Here is an 18,671-nt window from a genome sequence, read left to right as displayed (position 1 = left end):
CCCAGCTCAGCTGTCCGGACCTGTAAACACTTGTTCCATCCTTTGTAGGATTGTTTGAAAGAATCATGGCAAATTAGAATATAAGATGTGTTTCTGAGCTCATTTCAAGGCTGCTACAGCTTTGCAGACCCAACTCTAAGCAGAACATATCAAGTATACAACTGCCAGCGAGCACAGAAAACTGACACACCAGGCAGACTTCTCTGCGCCAGGGTACGCTTCAATTGCACACTCACACACAAAAGCACAATTTACTTGGGTCCTAGCAATAAGGAAACACTTAGAAAAAAAAGGTCAGCATCTAACACTAGTTTGTTTGAACTTATGTTGGGAGAACTTTAATCCTCTATCACTTGCAGCAGACTTCTTACTACCATCTCAAACTATAACAATAATGGTGATAATAATAATGATGAGAAAGAAAAATTGTTCAAATTAGACATTTAAAATCCGAAGTCCTTTGGTATCACCTCTGAATTTATGAAAAGAAAAAACCATCTAAATATTATAATCTATGCTTGAAACAATCCATAGTCTATTGGAGTAGGGAAAGAAATCCTAAATTCCATCACCATAAAACCCTATTAGGTATCACATTTAAGTAAAGCAAGTCTATGGTTTCTTTAATCATCCCTTATTTTTATTTTTCTAGTGATCAGTGCCATTCAGCTGATCACAAAGTTCATGTAAATGAGGCTCGAAGACTATTCCTTTCGTGCAGTTCTCAGATCAGATCATCTTTTCTGAGTCCGTCTCGCAGGGAAATTTGGCAGCCCCCTCTGACTCTAGTGTCAACAGTGTGCCTGTCTTTTCTACAGATCCTCCCACTATCACAGAATCCAAGAGCAATGAAGCCACCACAGGGAGGAAAGCTTCACTCAAATGTGAGGCCTCGGCAGTGCCTGCTCCTGACTTTGAGTGGTACCGGGATGACACCAGGTATGTGCCAAATGGGCAGGGCACCCATCGCTCCACCAGGTGGTCTTGGGGACAGAACCAAGTTCCGCTGTCATGATGTGGGTTAACACTATTAAACTCTTCTTTTTCTCATCTCTGTATCAAGTGCTTTGGGGCCTGTAGTTCTTAACCCAAAGCCCCAAGGCATTCAGGTTACATGCAAAGAAGGAGGTAGGTGCTTAGTGGGTCGTTTCCTAGAAAGTTTTCCTAACTTTCCTAGAAAGACCTGCATGTCTTTCTTACCTGTAGCAGAAACCAAAGCCCGATGAAACTCATCCATTCCTGAGTTTTCTCTGTCAGTGGACATTGATTCTGATGATATGGGGTTGCACTATTAAAACAAAGAATTGAGCAGGAAACCACAAGCTCTAACTACTACATTTCTTTCTATGTCCTCCAGTATCATGATAAAAAAGGGGTTACTGCACCAAGTCTTCATCAGTGTTTCTTTTTACTCTTCTGTTTTTGAACTCAGGATAAACAGCGCTAATGGCCTTGAGATTAAGAGCACGGAGGGCCAGTCCTCCCTGACGGTGACCAACGTCACTGAGGAGCACTATGGCAACTATACCTGCGTGGCTGCCAACAATCTGGGGGTCACCAATGCCAGCCTAGTCCTTTTCAGTAAGTATGCCAAAGTAGGGCCTGACTCAGGAGAACAAGTCAACTAGTTCTCCAGTGGAAAACTCGAATATCATTGACTTACCTTATCATCTACGTTACCTATTAAAACTTGCACAAAAACAAGAATGTAGTCACTGAAACAAAAACACGGGCCCTTGATCCCTATGCATAAGGCAGGATTTACAAATGAGATAATTTCTCTCTCCATCTCCTGGATTACTTTTGATAACTACTTTGTGGTTTTTTGTTGTCGCTGTTGTTTTTCCACTTTTTAAAAAAAATCTGTGTTTTGTTTTATTTTCCCCCCGGTTGATTAACTGTAAGAATATTCAAAGAACAGAAATCTCCTTAAGGAACAGAGGTGATGTAAGATCCTGGAACATGGATGGCAGTTAAAAAATGGCCCTAGTAAGAGTGATTGAGGAAGAAAAATTCCATGAGTCTGGGTAAGGTGCCGGAAGAAGGGAGAGGCTAGGAAAAGAAAGTGTATTTCTAACAACACAGGAGAAATGATGGAGTGAATGATTAAAACATGATACAAAATCTAAAGGAAGAAAAATGGCTGCAGAAAGGTTTCTATACGACAGCAGGAAACATTACTTACCTGACATATTTTTGGAAGAGATAAAATGGTAGGAGAGAGGAGCATTTCCAAAGACCAGAGAAGATCCTAAGGCCAACTAAAGAGGACTCAGTTGTTTTAACTTCCTGGTATTCGTAGGAGAGCCCACGTCAGAGCCTGACTCTGTAGTAGCTGTTCCGTAAGCTATCTGACCCCCTCCCTTGCTGGCCCTGAAGCTATGAGCATAGACACAAATGCCCCCTGAGAAACAGAAGGATGACGGGTGAGATTAGGAGAAGGTGACACAATTGGAATAGGAAAGCAAGCAATGGAACTACAGTTCCATTAGTAATCTCTTATTTTTACGTAGTTCTCTAGTGATCAGTCCCATCCAGCTGATCACAAAACTTGCAGTAAGAAAACGGAATTTGGAATAGGAAAATGTTTATCAGAGAAAGTAAAACAAACAAAAGAGTTAGCACATGCTGGGCCAGAAAGTTCATTTGACTAAAAGAGATAGTCCAAAAGCTTTACTATTATTATTTTGGATACTCTAGTTTCTCTTCTGATCGCATAAATCTTTCACATTTTACTATTATTATTTTGGAATAACAAACCACAAGGAATTTTTTTTTTTCCTGCACATGTTCAGTTGGAAAAGCTAGAAATACTACAACCAGGAGAGACGTTTCCATCTTGCTTTATCTGATTTAGATGAGCCTACAAGAAAAAATATATATACATACATTTTTAGGAGAAAAATTAATTTAAGTGAAAATTCTCTTGAGATGAAGTATTAAAGCCATTTTATAACTGTTCAAGATCCAATTCTGCTCATAAAAAACAACCACCACAAACTATTCTAAATCTGGGCTTCAGTTTCTCACCCAAAATTCCCATTGACTTCAACCTATCACTGTTTGATGGCATACAGTCATACAAACACTTGAAGTTTAAAATCATATGAATTTTAATACAAAGTTTAAAATTCATATCCCTGTTTACTTGTCTCCAAAGACCAAACATCAGTAGTGTTCTTTACTTCAGCTAGAGACACTAATACCTCAAGACAATTGAGAAGGTATTTATTAAGAAATGTAGTTACTTGTTTCATTCTTGACATCAGGAATTCCATAAACAGGGGGGAAACAGCCTCCACTCTACATCCAAGATTCTGACGTATCTAATGTAACCTGCTTAAGTAGAACGACATACACTTAATAAGAGGTTCTGTAGGGAGAATAAGAGGTTTCATAGAGAAAGTGGAACCATTGGGTTAGAGAAAGTGAACAACTATAATTTGCATTAAAGTATTTTTCCTTGTATCCCACCCAGAAGCATGCTAATATATTTCAAATAGTAAAATGACACCTATAGATGGAGAGAGGAAGGTGGAGGATGGAAGGGTGGGCTAGGTCAGAGATAATGGAGATACCTACAGCTAGTGTGCTGGTGGTGATGAAGGGTAATCTCCAGCCCTCTAATACCATTGCCCTAGTCATAAAAAGTCCATTTAAAGGACCCACCTGTAAAATTAAGAAATGCCAAGAATCTTACAGAATCTCTGTTTGTAAGCTGAGAATCACAGACTTGGGCAAGTGTATCATAATCACATTGTGACTTCACAGAGCTCACCTGAAATTATACAATAGAGAAGTGCACAGCACCATAATTAAAGGGGCGTTGTTTCCCCATGGGCCCACGCTGCCCTCTGCAGAGCAGCCTTCTTAGGCATCAACTCTGCATTGGGCAGCACATGCATCAGCATTGGGTTTGTAACTGGTTTCCCACCATATGGGAACGTTTCAGAGGCATCATGATGAAAATGAATGGAACTACTGCCCTCTTTCTTAGACCCAAGACCCAAATATGGACAGGTTAAGGGGGAAGCTGCACTTCTTAACCAACTGAAAGGGCTCTTCCACCATGCCTACCCCACTGTGACCACAAGGAGGCCCCTTGTGACAGCCATCATAGCTGAATCCTTGGGAATACAGGTCTATGGAACCCTAGTCACACAGGCAAGAGAGAAAGAGAGAGGAAGAGGGTGGGAGGAGGTGGGAAAGGAGGGCAGGAGGGGGGAAGGAAGTACCTAAGTGAACAGATTGCCCATTACTTGGACTCAAAGTTGGTGGGTTGAATGGGAAGAAGGAAGACACTGCTGGTGGTGGTACTTTTCCACAGAACAGAGTCAGAAGGGGAGAGATGCTTGGGAGGGGCGGCTACCACAGCCCTGACAGAGAACATTGTATGGGTAGAGGGGAGCTGTGCTGACCCAGCTTGTCCAGAGCAGATGAGGCAGCTGGTGAGCTGCTGCCAGCCAGAAGGAGGAAGCCAGGAAAACTGGAGAGCCAGAGCCCCGAAAGAGTTCGCGATTATCCATCTTCACAGGGGTGTCAGCACATTTCCAGTGTCCACCTCAGTAAGACGTGCTGACTTTTTACGCAGGGTCAGTTTGCGGTCACGGATTCTTCTTGTCCTCCACTGTCTATTCAAATATTGCTCTCCAGTGGGGTCAAAGTAATTAAATGAAAGTGCAAGAATACATTGTATTCACAGTAATTTTTTCCTAAGCCAATGGAAGCACTCCTCTTTCCTTTGTTTCCTTCTCCACACATTCCAGCATTGTTTTATACAGGCTGTATCATATCCAACTTTATATATTTTTCTCCATCCTGGGAAAAGCATTACATTGTGTAATTTTTCTGAACACATTAGTCCAACAGTACAGTGTGTACCAGCAAAGATTCAGCTCCTTAGTCCTCCTCAGCTGTGGGGATATGTACCACATGAAGTTTTCTGTTGATGCCAAGAGAAGGTCCATCCCCAGCACATGGAACATCGCAGATTCTGTTTCCACACTGATGACTACAATGCACCCAGCAAGGAAAGCTATCTTGTTTCCATGCTTATGTTGAGTTACTTTTAACACAATCGATAGGGAGGAAGGATAGGGTGATGATTTTAATGTGGTCACTCCTGATCAAGTCAGTTCTTACAAGGTGCTCTGCACCTGTGCTAAACACTTAACATACATGATCTCATTTCATTGTCGGTCCTAGTAGGGACTCCTACTTCTCCACTACACAAAGAGGTTAAGCAACTAGAGCAACTAAGTAAAGCTGCTGGGATTTAAACGAGTAATCTGTTTCCAAAATCCAGGCTCCAGATCAATATGTTACCTAAGTTTGTGTATGTGGAGAAAATGTTAGGAAATGTATCTTTTGTAGTTTGGAAGTGAGGAGATAGATAATTTCTTTCTCCTTTTTTCACTTATCGAGGTCTTTCCAGGACTAAATATTGTCACATCCCTCCCCACCTCAGACTCTTTGTTGGCCACCTCCCATTTCATTTCCATTAACCCCTACCAACACAGGTCCCCTAGATTAGTTAGACTGTTGATTTATCTTTGGCACACTGAGATTCCTAACTAATATTCCAGCCTAGTGATCAGTGCTTGACCTCAGGACGGGAATATTCCCACATGTTAACAGACACTCCTACTAATCAATTACCCTCTGCTTTAGAAAAATGTGTGATTGGGAAGGCATTTTGAAGCTATTAAGTACAAAAAAATAAAAACGCAGAGAAATCTACACTGAGCCATACCACATCAGTGTGTAGGAGGTTTTCAAATTTTCTTTTGAATTTTAGAAGATCATTAACTTGTAAGCCTATACTTGATTAAATTTCAAGTATTACCTAAGCAGCCCAGCGCTGGAGAGAGCCCTTAAAATGAGGGCTTCCCCTACTTGTTTAGAAACCATTTTAAGTTATCACCTCAGGGGTTCAGGGTTTAAATATATACCACTTGATGATGCTAGTTAAGACTTGGCAAAGCCTCTTAACCAGCTATGTCTGGATGTCACATACACATAATAAAACAATGTGAGCCTCTACTGGAACACTACCACATGCGGTTTGAAAGACTGGCTGCAAACTTTTTACAAGGGCTTTCTGTGGCTACAATAAGAAATAGATGGGCATTTGGGATGTAATTTAGCTTCATGAATAGGTGTGGAATGTGCTGACTTCCAAAAAGTTTATAGAACATCCACAATACCCATTGAAAAAGAAAAGAAAATCATATCTCGTTAATAAATTACCTCCATATATACACCTTATCATCAACTCCAGCCTTTGCCATTCAAGTGCTTTTAATTCAGAGGTTCTTCTTAAGTGTTAATGCCCCATTTATCTCATGGTGTCCCAGCAGAATCAACCAATCACACACACACGCACACACACATGCACACTTAACAGATAAGAAACCGATGATCAGAGTTAAGTTAAGTTACTAAGAGCCACAGCATATGTTTCTGGGGTCAACCTTAGGGCTCTGTTCGAAGAACCTTCCAATCACCTGCTAAGCTCGGCTGACTTCCCCAAATGTTAGTAGCCGAAAGACAAAGCACATAGCAGCTAAGTTCCTATCCTCCCCTACTTCTGAATTTCGAACGTTGAAGAATTTCTTTTTCATTTTAAGTGATATCACTTCCCATTACACTCTTCCAAGAGCCCACAAACCCTGGGCATGAATTATAAAATGCAGCAGAGTGATGACAGAAGAATAAGGACGAAAAGCTGGGGTGGGGAAGTATCTAAAGGAGTAAGTAAGATGGAGTTAGAGAATGAGAGTAACCAGTGGGGCGTGGTAGGGCTGAGATGAGGAGAATTAGGGTGGAGCTAAGATGATGGTAACAAGCTGAGAAACAATTGAGAGGGCGATGAGAGGAGGATGGGTGAGATGATTTCAGTGATATAAATGGTCTTGTGGAAATGAGGGCAGAGTGCATTTACCCAGCTGTGAACAGTGTGATGAGAAAATATTAAGCTGAGTCATTTAAATGATCTGAATAATAATAGTAATAATAAAAACAAAATACAGTAGATAGAGTATTGTATGGGACAGTAGTCTCCAGCTGCTCCATAAATGCTGAAAGCAGTTTAGCTATTTATTTTCAAAGCTGGAAACTTAATACCAAGTAACCAGTGGAGGCTTAAACCATTTTTCTATTTGACACTTGTGTAACTAAGACACAATTGTTCACTGCGCTATTATTGACCTGTTCCATCTTAATGCACTTAGGAAACTTTGGCGTTTAAGCCACAACTTTCAGCCAAGCTAGAGAAAAGCTCCTTCCGCAAGGAGACCAGGTTTTCTTGGCATCCCGATGTACTGAGTGTCCAAATTCCAGTCAAAATCTACTCTTCCTAAACTGACGGTACGAGATGGCAGGCAGATCAAATTTGAATATTATCTTGATTTTTATTGATTTCAATTTATCATTAGTCCTTATTTAACCAAACAGCTAAGAGGGATATAAAGTGCAGGCTAATTATATTGCACTATAGGATTTCTGGGCAGAGAGGAATGCACGCGACCCCTAATACACCATTCTTGCTCTCTGAAAGAGCCTCAGAGGAGGATTTCGAGTTAAACCTGCGGTTTTGATAAGATAAATAGGGGATATCTTCAAGTCTGAGCTCTGCTTGCATGATCAATTTATGATCAGTAGCACGGGGATGGGACTGTGAGTGATATGTAAGCTCAAGCTCAAGTGTTCAAAAGAATGCTTTCTCTTAAATAAATAAATAAATAAATTTTCAAAAAAGAATGCTTTTTCTTACTCAACAGGGTGTATCATCAAGTAAATTTGGTTGGTTGATCAAATCCCAGGTGAGATTGTATTATCACAAGAGGGTGACATTAAAGAAGAGACAAAATAAAATTATATCATGTCAATTTACTTATTTCCCTGGCATTACCCTGCACTGGTGTTAGAATGGAAGAAAAACCTGAGGGAAAAGTTGAATTAGTATTTCCCAAAATAAATTTTCTACATATGTGGCTAAAGCTGATATAAGCTGTAGGGCTCAGGGAGAGGAAAAGCATCCTTAGCTATCATGGGTCCATCTGTCATGAGTTAAAGAGACCAGAACCAGGATGAAGTTGAATGACTGAATGTGATCACTACTAATTTATATACCTTCAACCCAGCCCTCCAAAAAACTTGTAATTTCGGTAGTGAGTTTTTTCACTGTAGGGTAGGATCCTGTGTGTAGGATTACCACAATAAGATGTTGTTTCCTACTCTAGCTAATTTTTTTTTAAAGGCTTTAGATTTAAAATTGTACTAATAGCTCTCCTATACTTTGGTGTTGGCAGGAAGAATAGACAAATGCTTCACGGGAGATATAATCCTATAAGCTTGGAAATTCTTCTGTTTTGTAATTATCTGAGTAGCTGAACATGAGTAAGATATATATAGAAAGAGATATAGATATAGATCTATATAAACTCTCCATGATGCTTACTATTTTTCCCCTATAGAGCGTGTTTCACCCACAATCCCCCATCCCATTCAAGGTCAGTATGATTTTTATGACTGTAATTCTGTTGCTGGGTCATTCTCCATCATCTATAATGTGCACAACACAAACCGGGGGACACAGATTCACAAAATTCACATACAATAGAAATCTTTTTTTTTTTTCTTTAAACCTTCAAAAGAGAGTCCATCCATTGTCCCCACACCAGCTGATAGGCCTGTAACAGACCTGTCATCTGACTTAAGTTGGCCAGTTGCTGGCGAGATGACGCCAAACTCAGAAAGCAATTTTCTCTTCAATTAGTATGTATGACAGGTGACTGTGGACTCACGTATTTGGAACACAGCCAGTTACGTTCTGCAGCTCATAAAAATACGAATCCTCCAACTGGCCACCCTCACATTTGGAGGCTTATACAATCTGAATCTGAAGTCCTTGAAATTGTAGAAATAAATTTATCTAGCTGTCAAAGTTTGAACTCAGCCATGTTACAAGGACATTCATTTTTCTGAAAATCTTGGCTAATCTGAGGGCCTTTCCTTTTAACCATGACTATTTTAGAAAACACAAATGAAAAAGTAAGATAGTCATTCTGTATTCCTTTTCATAAAACTTTCCACACACTCAAATTAAATTTTGCCTCCTTCATCACATTTAGATGCAAGTTACAGCCCCAGCCTTCTAGCTTAAGGCTATTTAAAGGCAAATTGGCAAATAAAATTAAAACAATACAAAAAACTCTGAAATGAAACCAACCTACCATTGAAATTAAATTCCAGGAAAGTGATTTGCAAATAACACTCAAAGACCTGAGAAAAAATGGAGAGTAGGCCATGCGGGGCCTAGTGTGGAAAAAATAAATCCAATTAAACAAGATTATTGTATACACTATAAAGGAAATGTGCTGAGAATTAAAGGTAGAAAGCTGCTGTTTTTTAAGTTTGAACACGGATCATGTATCATTAACACTCGCCCAAACTAAAAATTAGGCCAGAATTCGGTGAGCATGTTCAGTGTCAATAACGTGCTGTTTTGCATATGTATGTATTCACATATATGCAAACTTATTTTAATTATATTTGCAATGAGGATTGCAAGGTTTCAAGGATCAACTAGACAGCTTAATAAAAAAGTTATTCTTAAATTTTAAGAAGGGTCCAAACTATTTTTAGAAGAACTCTGTTGAATAAAATTGTTCCCTAAAACATTAATGAAATCTGTTTCTTATCCCAGATACTAAAAATAAGACTTAAAATGTGCCTGTTTTTTAGACTTGACATGAAACTTCGTGTTCGTGGAAAATATTCTATTTTGAATTCCTGATATGCCACAATTATTTTAAGACATTTATCTTCTAGTTTTGCTGCAAAGATTGACACCATTTTATCATGTTGCCATCTTGCAGATATCTTGACATGACAAACACACACATTTGCCCCAGTGGATAACATTTTCAAAGAGGTCATGCTCCATCCAAGATGAGCTTGGAACATTGTCACTGTGCCTTTGTGAGAGCAGTTCTGCAGCCACAAACTCACATATTTATCTGATCATGCTTTATGATGTATATAACATGGAACAAAATGAAGTCAGTCACTATTCACAAAGGACAGCTGTTGGATATTGAAAAACAGTCTGGACCTGGAATGGAGCATGTTGGATTTTATTGAACTTGGATCTTTTCCCACACACTGAATTGTTGATTGGAGAATGACCCGGGTTTGATTTGACGTTGTAGATAGACTGTAGATAGCTTCTTTAGATCCAATATAGAGACCGTAGTTTATCTCACTACTAATACTTCGGGCTTCTGCTGGTAGAAATTGAAAAGCTGTTCATGGAGACTTGGGATAGCTGATGTGTGAGGCTGACAGAGAAAGATAATGCCCTCTTAAATCCCCTGTTTCTTACAAGGACTTTAACTTTGTAGAAATCAAGTCCTTTTTTCTTTTTTCCTCTTCTGTCCAATCAAGATGGCAATCCATGCGAAATGCAGTTTTCCATGGGAACAAATATTAACATGTAGGATCCTTAACTATTTTTATAGTGCCACTGAAATACCAAAATATCTATGAAAAGCATGCCTACCTCACTTTGGTTGTATCTATAGGACAAAACACCTTTATTTAACTAAATACTGTATATTGTCATCATCTACGTAGAAAACGACGTGTCTACCATGAAGTGCCTAAGGTGTCCATAAACAGTTGGTTGATGCAAAGGTCCTTTTCCATCCGCCCATCATAAAAAGAGAGAACTTTCCCTCCTCCGTTCCAATAACAGAAATGCATGTTTAATTTCAGCTGCTTCACTGTTAATATCTTTCATTGGAGGGTCTCCCCACCCCCAACCCCACTCTACATGGCTCATCAAGCTGACTGGGGATAAACATCAGAGTCGCAGCAGGAATGCAGTCCTAAACTCCTTCAAGCTGTGATTAAACAAAAACAAGGCTCAATAAATCAAATGTATTTCTCCTGGGCTTCCTTCATCATATTGCTTGATTTTCTGCAGTGATAATAATAATACTGGAATTACACCAAAGGATAATTTGTATGGTCTGTGACCAATCAGAAATTTTCAAATGTCCTTTCCTATTCAGCCAAAAACAAGACCAAAAAAAAAACAAAAAAAACCCAGTGTACTTCCCTGCTTCTTAATTTAAAAGATATACATAAATAAATAAAATAGTGTTCCATCCTTGATCTGTTTCTGATAGGTGTTTTTCCCCATTAATTTTAATTTAGGTTTATTTATTCTGAAATGAGTCCTGAATTGCATATATTTGCATAACTACCTCTGACTATATCACTGCAGAAAATCCACTGAATTGTAAAATGAGGAAAGAGTCAGCTCTAAGTGACTGAGGGAACTTTTCTCATTTTGTTAGGTTCAGATCCTTTCCTGAGGCCTCTGAATCCTGGGAAGTGATGCTACTGCTCTTGTCTCCTCCCCAAAAGCTCACTTGTGCATAGCCTTTCATGATGGAAGGGCACCTAGAAAGGCCTTCACATTGAGAAGGACCACAGGTTCAAAATGAGGTGACAAAACCAGCTGCAGAAAGTTAAAATGAAGTAGAAGAAGAGAAAGGACAAAGACAAATTACCATTGTGTTGTTTTTATCACCCTTAGGTGAGGAATCCCCTTGAGTGTGGGATTCTCTGGACTCAATCAGCCCATCCTTCTCCCACCACTGCAACTTAAAAAAAGAAAAAAAAAATAATTAATAACCCTGGGTTGTGTCTCACGTGCTTGCCTCCCATCTGATTATTTATCCCAAGTGAACAGCCTTTCCATTCACTAACCCCGCGTGGCGAGTGGGTTTGGGAAATGTTGAGATTATCTTCCAGGCTCAGGCTTTGCACTGGGTTTGTTCACAGCTGCTTGCCATTCAGTTCCTGTTTTTCCATTGATAAAACACATTGCACATGGCTGGGTTTGCATGATTAATACAGCTGTCTAAAGCTTTCTCAGAAAACAAAACAAAACCCCCAAAATTAAAGTGTAAAAAAAAAAAATTAAAATCCAACCCACAAACAAACCAGTCGTGCAGAAATCTGAGGTCCACCTGGCATGTTTCCTCCCAAAGAGAGCCTGGCATCGTTACGGGCGGGCCTGGCATCAGAACAGCCAGTAGGAGGAGGCCACGTACCTGCTCTCACTGGGCACTCCGACACCAGGCTCCACTGGGATGGAAGGAAAGTGGGAGAAAAATCCTAAAGTCAGTGCATGCCGTAAAAATAACTAGACAATCCCTACAACTTCATTTATTTTCCGTAGGATGTTATCCCAGGTATCAATGAGAAAATGCCTCTTTTCAGCTCCTTATTATAATGTCAGTGCCATCTCCTATAATAATAACAATAATAATAATAACAATAATAGCTAACATAGAGAGTGGGCATCTCATGTACCAATAAAGTTCTGAGGGTTTTTGCATGTATTAACTCAATTAATCCCCACAATCCTAAGAAACTAATATGCACCTTCTCCCACACTCTTTAATGATCAAAGTACACCCAAACTACCGTCTATACCTTGCGGCATCCAGGCACATATGTAATGCACCTGTATTGCATTATAAATAACCATTAGGTATGCTTCGTCATTAGATATGTATCTAATGGATTGTAAACACTCATCTAATTTATTTTGAGTATGCTTATAATACACAATACTTTTACCTTAATACCCATATACTCTTTCAAAGTCTATTTCCAGACATACTCAACACAGAGACGTATGCTCGACTCGCACAAAGATTTATATGAAAGCAGTCGTCTTTAAAAAAACATGAGCCGAGGTCTCTGGCATCAGCACATCTAATTTCACACACTTATTCAGGCTGATTTACATACACACCTCTATTAATCATCGATAATTACTAGCATTGTTCTCTTTAATTCAGTTTTTCCAACTGTGAAATGGGAAAGAAATTATATTTTTCATGCCTACAAGCTCAGAGTGTTTTTTAAACAATATACAAAAGAGAGCTTCAAGTTCCTAGAAGGAAAGCACACTGAATTTAAAATAATCGTGCTCATATACACATACTTCTTACATTTTTTAAAAGTACTGATATTTAAAGACACACTTGCGCCCAATTGCCTGGATATTAGCTATTTACAAGTTTGGTGCGGCTTCATGGCAGTTTGATTTTTGACTGATTCTAGGAATGTCTCAAATGCCCGCTGCTGATGGGTTTAAATACAGAAGTGTCCCACGGCCAGATAAAAAACGTTGTTTATTGTTTTTCACCAACATCATAATATCACACTTAGAAAAGCTTCACATTGCACCCTTCCCTATTGTGTGGCATGCGTGTGCACGCACGCACACATGCGCGCATACACACGCACACACGCTGATACTTTCAGGGAGACCTTATCACGCATATTACCACCTGTCAGATCAATCCAGCATCCTCACTCTACAGAAAGTGCCCTTTTTCCTGGTGCAAGGTATAAAGTGCATCCCAGGGAAGGTTTTAGTGTAGTTTTCCCACTAGCTGGTGGAGGAAAAAGGGAGCCTTGCTTGTTTACTGATAGTACTTGGAAAGTAGTGTTAACGCAGATTTACGGCAAAATCACGGACCCAGACTAACACACATGAAGATCGTTAAGAGCTGATGTTGGTACCTGAGGAACCTCTCTGATTCCCTTCCCGGGAGCAACAGGCTGACTTCCCCCTGATTTTCTTCAGTGGCTGGGAACCAAGTGGGATAGTTGTGCCAATACCTCACCTAGAATCAATACTTCACCTGCCAACACGGTGATTCAGACCCAACTGTTGAAACCACTTCTGTGCCTTACTCGTCTCAGCTCTGCATTCTTCCTTCGGCTGTGTTCCCTGAAAAACTCTGGGCCTTTCCCTGTTCAAAAATGCCAGCAAGACTAAACCTGAAATGTATTCACACTATTATTTAATTGTCCAGCAGCAGCTTGGAAGTGTTACCTCTCAGAATTTACATTTAGCTTCAAGCTAAATGGCTAAAAATCCTACAGTGTCCATGTAAACGTAGAATTTTTTGTACAGGGACTCTTCTCTAATGCCTTTTCCTATTTTCCCAGTCTGTTTCTGCCTACGCCAGTCAGACTCTCTCCTGTACTTAGGCTTTGCTGTGCTATGTAGATTTCGAGAGTCAGCGGGGATTTGAAGATGAATATTTTTTTTTAAATCCCAGCTCCCGCTAAATTTTAATTTGATGGAAATATTTCTCTTCTATGAGCTTTATGGGGGAAAAAAATCTTTCAAAGTAACAATTACATTTGGGGATTAAGTTTAAGTAATTGACAGTCTTGTCTTTTTAATTAAAAGGAATAAAGCTGCCTAAGAAGAGCTCAGTGAGATTTGCAGCAGAAAATGTTGGCATGACGCCCCAAAGGGTGAGAAAACCAGGATCTGGAATGGACAGAAAATGCTGATGCAGGTCTCTCTGGTCTTTCCAGGGCACCCCCAGCTGAGCTGGCCCTGGTGTTTGCATCAGTGTGCCATTTAACGGGAGGGCAACATGGTGCTGTGAGGAGCTGGATATAGCCAGGAAGGAGGCCCTTTCTTTGGGAGCTTGGCTCTATGTTCAGAGGCATTGTATGGAGGAAGAGTCCTTGAAGGAAGTGGCACTATTCAGAGTCAAAAAGGAAGAATGCATACCCTCCAGGAACTCAAAAGTCGACAGTCTCAGCTCCTAACGAATGTCCTCATATAACCCCCAAAGTGTAAACTTGAATTTTAGTCTGCCCTTGAGCTCTCTCTGTTTTACCTGAAATTCATATTCCTGCTCTCTGTACTTCTCGATTTTCTTTTACTCTGTATTTTTCACCATATTCACCTCACCCGACATATATACTTTTTCTTTGACATCCTTCAAACGAAACCAAAGAAAAAGTTTTGATAGTAATAACATTCACTTCTAAACACTGGTTAGCAGCCATGCGAGCAAAGCCATTATCCCATCTATCTGGAGGACACATCTACTTCTGAAGAGGCAAGATACAAATTAACCTTAGTAACAACTTCCCTTATACAGTCACTCTGTCCTCACAGTGGTCTTTCATCATCACAAGTCATTTGTAGGTATTAAATTAAACAAGCACCTCCGTCGGGGGGAGGCAGGGATCGGCTTAAGTGGTCCCACCTTACATCTCCCCTTGTATACTGCTGTGAAGAAACACACCTGCCAAGGAGGAACACAGCATGACATAATGAGTTTGGAATTCCAATTTAAGGTGTTCATATGTACCCAGATGTATGATGGGAGTAGGCAGACCACTCACTAGGACTCCACTGAGAATTGTCAGCTTATATCCACCACAAGTCAGTGGGGGGAGAGACTTTATAAGTCATTCATCGTGCTTCCTAATTGGACCCTGGGGAGCCAAGCATCACCATAGTTTACTATACTGTTCTGCTTATTACTATGCTGATTGTAGAAGAAAACACTTCCCACAGCTCTGTAACACATATGTGTGTTTTAACCCCTAGACATTACCACTAACAAAGTATCTTTACTATAAATCATAGCTGTCAGTCGGTTCTACTCTAACTGTCCCATGCTTGTAACAATGGCTCTAAATTAACCACTCACCTTGCAATTGCAGTTCCAGTATGACGTTCTAAACTGCTTAAGAGACATTGTTTGGGGCAACAGTAGCATCTCGTGGGTTTAAAAAAAAAAAAAAAAAGTAGTAAAAGGAAAGAGTTATGTCTTGGCTGATTGCCCATTCTGTGTACCATCCCGTCCTCCTTAGCCCACAAAGCACCAAGCAGTCCCAGCCATGTTCTATGTTGGAAAGTTGCTTGACCATTCTAAAATGTTTTCTCAATTATACATGTAGAGTTTGTATGACTTGGGAGCAGGAAAGGTTCGGAGAACAGAAACACCTATAGAAAGAAAGGGAGAAAGAAAGAAAAAGAAAGAGGGGGGGATGGAGGAAGGAAGGAAGGGAGGGAGGGAGAATGGGAAAGGGAAAGGGAGGAAGGAAGGGGAGAGAGAGAGGAAAGAAAGAAAAGAAGGAAGGCAGGAAGAAAGAAAAACAAAAAGGAGGGAAGGAAGGAAGGAAGAAATCAAACGGTATCTTTGTATGTTGAATTGCAAGTTAGAGAGGAGCAACGTGGGAGGTTTGTTCTATTTTCCTCCCTGGAGTTCCAGAACACAGGTAAGTTTGTCATTGAAAGCTGCTCATTGTTGCAATGCTGAAAAAGAGCAGTCTCATTCACTGGAGGTCGGTCTTCCCTTAGAGAATCAACCGTGCTAAGTCAGTTCAGTTAATAGTGTGACTTCTTGTTCTGTATTTACATGTACTCTCCACTTGCTTTTGCTTTGTAGAGTTGCTTTTAGAGTCCACGTTTTCTGTTTCTCGAGATTTCTAACCATTAGGAACACAAGAAAGAGACTTCATTCTCAGTGGGCAGTGCAGGTTCATTTCTGGCCCAGCTTACCTTACAATGCACAATATGTCAATCACACCATTCATCTACTCAAAAACACAACTACCCTGGTACTTTCTATGTGCCAACTCTGAGCATCATCTTGGGAATACCAAGACTGTATTGTTCCTGTGGAAAACAAGCTAGACACAGTCTCTGCACTCATAGAGCTTACAGACAAGATGGGGTAACAGATGATGTGTTAAGCAGGCATGAAAAAGGTTTGCTAAGTTTAGGGTACCTGTGTAGTATTCAGGGAGCACAGGACAGAGACAGCTTAGCTAGCCCAGACCAATCAGGGAAGGACATTTAAAAGGCAGAAAGGAGAAAAGAGAGGAGTAAACATTCCAGTCCATACCAAAGTCTAGAATTCAGAGAGAGTTGAATGAAGTTAATTAAGTCTAATTAACTTTCAAAATCTGAAAAAACATACTCTTTCCCAAATAGTTTCTTACTTATCCTATTTTGCATCTGGCCTGTTTTAAAAAGAAAAGAAATGTGATAAACCAGTAGGGGTTAAAAGTAAGGGAATCTGGGGTGCGTGGGTGGCTCAGTCGGTTAAGTGGCTGCCTTTGGCTCAGGTCATGATCCCAGGGTCCTGAGATCGAGGCCCGTGTCGGGCTCCCTACTCAGTGGAAAGCCTGCTTCTCCCTTTCCCTCTGCCTGCCCCTCTGCCTACTTGTGCTCTCTCTCTATCTATCTCTCTGTCAAATAAATTAATAAAATCTTAAAAAAAAAAAAAATAAGGGAATTTGCATTCCCACCTCTGTTACCCTCTTAGGACAAGAAAGCATCTGTTGGCTTCATTGTACAGACATGTAGTGATACTGCATACTGGGTGTTAGGTAACACTATGTTGGATGAATTTTCTGGAAAAAAAATGCTGAGAGCCTATTTTCTGGACGAACATCTAGAGAAAACTTTCAGTCGCTCATCAGGGAGGTTGGATGGTAAATTTTAATTTTAGTTGTAGGAATGGTCAGGTTGCAAGGACCCATCAGTATTTTCAAGGAGCTGCTGCAGAAGCTGGTGGCGATGCTGTATTTGGAGTCAGTGACACGGCGGGAGTATGACTCCCTGAGGCTTCCCGGCATGCGGAGTAACAAAGTCACTTGGGAAAGGTCCAAAGCAGAACCACCTTAACCAAGTTCCGGGCTGTGGGGGTTAGTGCCATAGACACAGGTGCAAGGATAACACAGAACATACCACCATTTTAAATCCTGTATCTTCTAATTTCCAAGAGCCTTAAAAGCTGTAGGAAATCTCACAAATTAGTTATCTCTGCATTCAAATTCTGGAGGCCAGTCATCTTGTTTTATGGTAGCTGAACATTTTCTTTTTTTTTAATTTTGAAACATACAAAATGAAAACACACCTTACATGGATTAAAGACAGTCTTGAATCCCTTAGAATTTAAATCTAAAATGTATTCTAAAACAGATCTGCAATTCACAATTCAGGGCTGGGAAATGAAAAGAGAGGAAGAAAACCAGAAAGAAGGAAAATCTCTAGAGACCTACCCAAACCTGTGCTTTTAATCCTTTTTTAGCAAGTCAAATAAATGGAGGCACAAAAGGCTTTAAAATATACATAAAATGTTTGTTTTTAAACACGGAAAATATAATCTACTTTGTACCAACAACTAAGTAGATTTGGGGCTGGGAAGTAGTTCTTTATTAAATGAGAAGAGTGGTCTTTAATTCCACAAGGGCAAAAGGCCAGAATTATACCTACAGGTGCAAAGGGTACATTCTAGATACAAGGGCAGAAACACGTCTTTCTCTCAAAAGACAGAAACTGCATTTCTGACCCTAATATCTTACTGACTGGGACGCCTGTGTGGCTCCATGGGCATTTGCCTTCAGCTCAGATCATGATCCCAATGTCCTGGGACAGAGCAGGGCTTCCTGCTCGGCGGGGAGCCTGCTTCTCTCCCTGCCACTCCCTGTGCTTGTACTCTCTTTGTGTCAAATAAATAAATAAATCCTTAAAAAAACAAACAAACAAACAAACAAAAACTGACTGACTGACAGCTGATTCAAATAAATTTACTTCTGGAATTTTTCTAATCTTTCTTTTTTTTTTTTTTTTTTTTAGTTTTTCTAATCTTGTATGTATTTTAAGGGGGAGTGGCCCAGGGAAACCCCTTTATTAAACTTAGACCCTTGGGCATTCTTTAACATTTTAATTCATTAATTATTAAAAATTAAATTTCTCAGGCTAAATAAGAAACCCATAGGATTTGAGAAAGCTGACTTGCTGTAAGAGA

General features: G+C 40.0%; 1 protein-coding gene across 3 annotated transcripts in view; it reads left to right on the top strand.

Moving 5' to 3' along the window:
* Nucleotides 1–18,671, top strand: part of LSAMP (limbic system associated membrane protein) — a 650,629-nt gene that overhangs the window by 614,108 nt on the left and 17,850 nt on the right. For 2 of the 3 annotated variants that reach the window (XM_032852273.1, XM_032852274.1), the window contains exons 5-7: nt 819–939; nt 1,433–1,581; nt 8,478–8,513. In XM_032852273.1, the coding sequence (XP_032708164.1) occupies nt 819–939; nt 1,433–1,581; nt 8,478–8,513 (306 nt within the window). The remainder of the gene's footprint in view (nt 1–818; nt 940–1,432; nt 1,582–8,477; nt 8,514–18,671) is intronic. The other variant, XM_032852275.1, reaches the window with a different exon arrangement.

Source organism: Lontra canadensis, unplaced genomic scaffold (assembly GCF_010015895.1).
Source record: "Lontra canadensis isolate GAN:19392208 unplaced genomic scaffold, GSC_riverotter_1.0 scaffold6, whole genome shotgun sequence".
Classification (NCBI taxonomy): domain Eukaryota; kingdom Metazoa; phylum Chordata; class Mammalia; order Carnivora; family Mustelidae; genus Lontra; species Lontra canadensis.
The sequence above is the reverse complement of the archived record's forward strand: the minus strand, read 5'-3'. Positions and strand labels throughout refer to the sequence as shown.